General features: G+C 39.2%; 1 protein-coding gene across 1 annotated transcript in view; it reads right to left on the bottom strand.

Moving 5' to 3' along the window:
* Window positions 1–4168: 4168 nt before the first annotated feature.
* The window catches only part of gabbr2 (gamma-aminobutyric acid (GABA) B receptor, 2), a 154272-nt gene continuing 152265 nt past the window's right edge, over window positions 4169–6175 (bottom strand). The window contains exon 19 of the mRNA XM_034545526.1: window positions 4169–5041. Within this exon, the coding sequence (XP_034401417.1) occupies window positions 4876–5041 (166 nt within the window). The 3' untranslated portion in view covers window positions 4169–4875. The remainder of the gene's footprint in view (window positions 5042–6175) is intronic.

Below are 6175 nucleotides of genomic sequence, written 5' to 3'. Positions count from 1 at the left end.
TGTGTGAATCCATCTTCTAAATGTTCAGATATTTGATCATATTGACCTGCAGGAGGAAAAGTAAAAGGATCACAGAGTCATTCTGGGAACCATTCATTTATATACAAAATTACCTGGCAATCCAATCCACCTAATATTGTAGAGATATTTCAGTCTGGACCAAAGAGGTCTACCGACAGCTATCCCTACAGAGATATGCCACTATGAATATTTTGTTTATTTCTACTTTTGAGTGAAATTTTGTGTACAATTAATGCAATCATTTTAATGTTCACACATCATAAAATACAGTTGTGACATTTAAGCCATCATAGAAGCTCCTCTGAAGTTCATGTGTTTCCCTCTTCATCTCAATCCATAATCCTGGACCTTAATATGAGCATGTGTGCATGAGTTGGGTGTTTGGATATGACACTGTCACTCGTACTTGCAATTCTGGTCTCCAACCAAGCTTTCTCCAAGGGAGCCATCGCTTCTGAAAGAGGATACATGGACACTTCCCATCCACTGACACCCAGGTCAACTTAATCAACCTGCCTTTCATTTGCACAGCGCTGAGACAAGAGAGAAAGTCATGCTGCATTTCTTCCTGCGGAAGCTGCTCGGCACAATCTGTGGTTATCTTTGAATCGGTAAGCAGCAGCACAGGCATACTGGATGGAAAAGCTCAACTTCACTCGATTCCGCACTGATATGTATGAACAATAATTACAACTATCACAAGGTTATCAGATGTCCTGCAAAGTCGTAGAGAATAATAATTATTTTTGTTATGTCATCAAATTGAAGATCTCAAACTAGTGTGTGACACACTTTACGGACCCACTGATGTGTGTGCTGTCGCAATGCCAACTTACAACAATCGCCATTTTCTTTTGAAGTAGTCAAATGAAGACGGCAAACAGTTCAATGTCCATTCCACTCTCATTCTATTTCTATGGATGGATCTCTGCTTCTCTCTGAGGTACTGAAGCAGTGAGTGAACAGGCGGAAAACTTCTAAAGAAAGACATTTAGCAGATTCCACTTTAAGCAATTTGAAAATAGACTGATTTCTTAATTGATCGATTGCGTGTGGACCAACATTATGAATGCAAACACAATATGGAGAACGACAGGAATTATTCTAATACAAGAAACATTATTTTCAGTCTCACTTTATTTAACGATGATGTGAAAAGTAAAGGCTGTCCATAACATTCAGACAATAAAAGAAGAATGTTATTAAAATCCCCCCATAACAACTAATGGCTCCAAAAAGTTTTCAGGTGTTCCAAGTGTGATACTTATTTTATACAACTTGTTCATATCTATACCTCATCTGTACATAACATAGTTACAGATACTGTAAAAAAAAAAAAAAGACCAAGTATCCTTGTGGCATATTAGTGAAATATTTCCTATGTAAAAATGAGAATGTACGTAAAGATCTTTTACATATATATATATATATATATATATATATATGTACATACATATATATACATACATATATATACACACATATATATATATATATATATATATACATATATATTTATATTCTTTCTGTAATAAGAAAACAAGTTATTGCCCCTCTTGAAGGTGTTGCATTAAACGTAGGTTTTGTTTTCCGTTTTAACCTCTTAATTGAACTTAACTCCACGTGATACCACATATCAAACTGACAAAACAGTAACAGTATGGAGCTGTGTGTTTTTTCAATAAATATATATGTCATATTGTTATATTTTTGGACATGTATGTTTCGTGTTTTCCAGAAACCCTGATAATGACACATACAAAGATATAATTATATACGCATATGCCACTTTGATCTGCAAACTGAAAAGGTAGAAAGACCTGTGGCAAATACAAACCATCGGCATGACGTTATTGATTACAAGAAATGATGAGCCCTTGACCTACCTTATTTGCATTTTGACAATGTTTCATCAATTTCTTCATCCAAAAAGTTTGAAATTAATCTAAACAAAACAAAAATCAGGGCACGTAAACAAATACATTTAAAAAAAAAAAGAACGATACCTGATGATCTGCATTTGGCATTTTAGATAAACTAAAAAAAATTATTTTCTAATTTGGTAAATGCAAGGAGTGGGTTATTAGGATTGATCGTTTGCTACTACTTTCACTTTATTGCCCTCAGTGAATAACTGCTAAACCAGTAGCATAGTCGATATGATGATGTTGAGTCCACTGAGAATCTTGGCATTGACATGTGTGAGCTGATCAACAGGTTCAAATAACTTAAATCCATGATTTCTAAGGAAACAAAAAAATCTAAATTGTTGGTGAGAAGATGAAACGACAGAGTGGTTTTGTCACGACATTTGCAAAAACAGAGGTAACTCTGTGAATTATACATTTCATTTCATGCCGTCTTGAGAAAGCCAAATACCAAATATTCCATACATGGACACCATCATGGGGGCATCAGCAAATTGTACACAATCACATATAATTTAATATATAAAATGTGCAGTTGGTTTTCTTCTCCTGAAGGAAGAACCAACCCTCTGATAATGTCTCCCACTCACTTGTCCGGTGACCGTGATTCTTTAATTGGCAAAGATGCGGGAGAAGCCGTGACACCTGGGAGGTCTGTGCTCGGGGCTTCCCGGCTCCTGTGCTCAGCCGGGGGCTGGAAGGGGAGGAGCTCTCACAGGAAGTCACTCTGATATGTCCAATAGCAGGCGGATCTCTGCTAGCTTGTCTCCTACTCCAATCCTTTGTCCTTAACTGGCCTTTCAACTGAAGACAGTGTTTATGATCAGAGGTCAACTTGCAGAGGAAATCCACTCCAGCTGAAATGGAGCTTTCACCAAGTTCTCCCACACTGTCCAATGCATTGAGGCAATTGAATTTAAAGAAATCTATGACACGTTGTACAGTTTACAGATGTGTGGCCAAAGTTGTAGTTTACTGGGTCAGCGCCAAATTCACCTAATTTATGTACTGTGGGTCCTGCAGGCTACAATATAAGACAACAGGCACAGCGTTTAACAAACGCCTTGAAAACTAAAAACCAAGACACCAATGGTGAAACATATGCTAAGAACAAACATCTTGCACTCCATAAAAAGTCATCTTTTGTCTGGAGTCTCTGTTTGCTCTGTTCTCCTGCATGAGGACAGTTTACAAAAAAAAAAAGGACGACAGCGTGTCGATGACCGTTTTGCTCAGTGCAGCCTTCTTGGACCCAGTTCAACAGCAGTTACATTTCCATAGCAACTGAGGTATGTTCACTGTTGCTAAGTGTGAAGTGATTTTTCTAAACACTGAATGTGACAGAAAGCCCCATTTCTGTGCTTTATGCTCCATCAATGAGACCAGTGGCGTCATCACCATCTTGGAACTGAAAGCTACAGCCGTGTGGGGCTTATTACACCAGGCTCCCATGTCTCCATTGTCTTTACAAATGCTGAAGGAAATTCAGGTCAACCATTTAATCCAAACTAGCTGTGGAACTGGGACACATACATCCTTTCCAACATCACCTCTTGAATGTTATTTCTTCCAAAAAAGTAATTGTGCCCTTGTTGCAATTGACATGAAGCCATCGGTCCGTGCCGGTTATCTGTGAGGGCGAGATCAGATGGACATCTTAACAGTCTATGGAGACCAATATGTGGGGATCAATATGACCAGGCCTGTCACTAATGCCTTGTCTGAAAAGCACCTGTCATAAGGTGCTCTCTTACGTTTTGTTCTAAATGTGTGCATTTCTTGGCATAAAACACACATAAATAACAACTATGGAACACTCTTCCGGTGCCTTTTAGCTCTATTTTCTAACATATGCAGCCTTGGAGACCTGTTAAAAGGCAGCACATCAATATTCTGTATAACATGCTTTCTGAGGTCATATTAGGCAAGTTGTAAAATATGAAAGGCCTATGCAAAGTCTGACGTGAAATCTCTGATGAAACCACTGGTGCAAATTTAGCAAAGTGGAAAAAAGAGCCATGTGCGTCTTTCTCCAAGTCAGAGGAATGGGCCCCTGGTGCATTTTCATGTTCTGTGACTCACAAGCTTTGATGTTTCTTACTTTGCTGCCCATAAGCTAAATTCATCAATTACACAAACCAATTCAGAACGCTTTCATACGCATGTCTAATTCGTTGTAAGGTTCCATGTCATGATCACCTGCGTCTGTTACAAGCTCTACATTTAGAACCCCTTTAATTGTCCATTCACAGCATATACAAAGCTTACAGTACATCAAAGTCAGAAATGATGATATATACATGTCTCCACAAGATCGGGAAGGGGACGGGGGAATATTGGATGATTTCCTTTGTTGGGTTTTGTAAAATCCATGTCTCCACACTGGTATCCAGTCACTGAAGCTCAAGTTAGATGACAAGCTCACACGTAGCCGTGAGCACATTCATACAACAGATAAGGAACAGAAACAGACAATCCCCTCTGAAGCAGATAAGGCTACACGTCAACTCAGGGCTGGTCCACCGCTGTTCTGCTATTGGGGTGTCAGTGTGTATGTGGTTGTGTGTGTATTTGAGTGTGTTTTTGTTTGTTTGACATTTTTTTGTGCATATGTGTATTTGCATGGCCAAGGGGAGCAGACAAACAAGGGGACATTTCTGTGAATCCTGGGAGTTTGTAAGAGTCATTCAGTGCCCACTCTGTCTCCTCCCACCCCTTCCTGACGGAGGGTTTCAGTTCTCAAGAGAGGCTGGGGTGAAGAGGCACAAAGAGTGATACTCGGCCCCCGTCCCCCTCTTCTCCCCTTGTCCTCCTTGTTCTGAGACAAAATACGCACATACGCTGACGATATCAGTCTATTCGTTGTAGAAAAAAAGAACCATACATGTCTCCTCTGCAAAGAGCCAGGTGGGGGAGTGAATGAAGCTCACAGGCCAGAGACCATTACCCGGTAGGAGGGGGGCATGTGTCTGTGCCGTGGGCTGGAACCAGGGCTGCCGTTGGGGCTGGTGCAGCTGGCATCAACCCCTCCTATGGAAGGTAAGTAGGCGTGGTGCAGGATGGGAAGCTGCAAGGACAGTCGGCGCTGTATGCTGCAGATAGAAAAGGAAAGTTAGAATGTAAGAGAGATGTAGAGAGTAATTAAGTACATTTACTCAAGTACACTGAAGGATAATTTTTGGGTACTTCACATGCATGTTTTTATTTCTTTGTGACTTTTCACTTACTGGAAAATTAAAATAAAATAAAAGTCTAGCTGGTCTACACTCCCACCCACCACTCTGACCTCCACATCTTAACTTTCCGTCCATCTAAAAAATTATGCATTGGCACAGAACACTTTTAATGTACAAGGACTGCAAAATCCAATATGAATGTAATTATTTACATATATTATTAACTATGAATTACATAATTTTACCACAGTTTCTTCCAAAGACTGGGTCGGGACCCACAAATGGGTCGCAAGTGGTTTTATTAGGGTTGTCAAATAAATGTAAAAGGTCTTTATCTAACATTTGTATCTGCAGTACACCTTTGAGCCACATGAAATATTGTTCTGATAATTGTAGCCTATTTTTAACATTTAATCGTATATGAAAGGCTTGTGTACATTCTTTGCTTTATTGATTAATGGAAAAAATCTAGGGCTTGTTGTAGCTTAAATGTAGCCTATATTGTTTAACTGATGAAAGGAAATAAAACACATGGGATAGCCTGTTAACTCCGTCTAAATGCATTTATTTGGTCTCATTTATAAAATATTTGTGGTATATATTTTCAATAACACATTTGTAAGATAAAGTGATGAGTTATCAAACGTATATCTCTTCAAAATGGCTAGTTCACCTGTTCAAGTTATTATAAGGGGATGCTGAAATGTCAGTAAAAGTGGTCAGGAACTATCATTTACACAGTAACAGAAAAGATGGATCACAACAGCAAAGCATAGTTCATAGAGACCTCAGCACATTTTCCAATAGTGTTTCCTGTATTATTTAGCACCCTCAGTCCCTCCTCCACTTCTCCTTACTAAACCCTTAATCCGCCGTGCCTCAGTTTCTGGGATCATCCGACAAAAAGAACATCTCATGCTTCCGCCTGCTGTGACAGTTCTCACCTAGCGCCACTGCCAGCCACTTGCAAGAAAATTACATAACCAAATGGCAGTTATGTAAAAAAAATTAAGAGAGGGTAATGAAATCCAAGCTCAACCAGTGATAGTC

Source organism: Cyclopterus lumpus, chromosome 11, assembly GCF_009769545.1.
Source record: "Cyclopterus lumpus isolate fCycLum1 chromosome 11, fCycLum1.pri, whole genome shotgun sequence".
NCBI classification, from domain to species: domain Eukaryota; kingdom Metazoa; phylum Chordata; class Actinopteri; order Perciformes; family Cyclopteridae; genus Cyclopterus; species Cyclopterus lumpus.
Note: the sequence above shows the minus strand (reverse complement) of the source record. Positions and strands in the feature narration are given on the sequence as shown.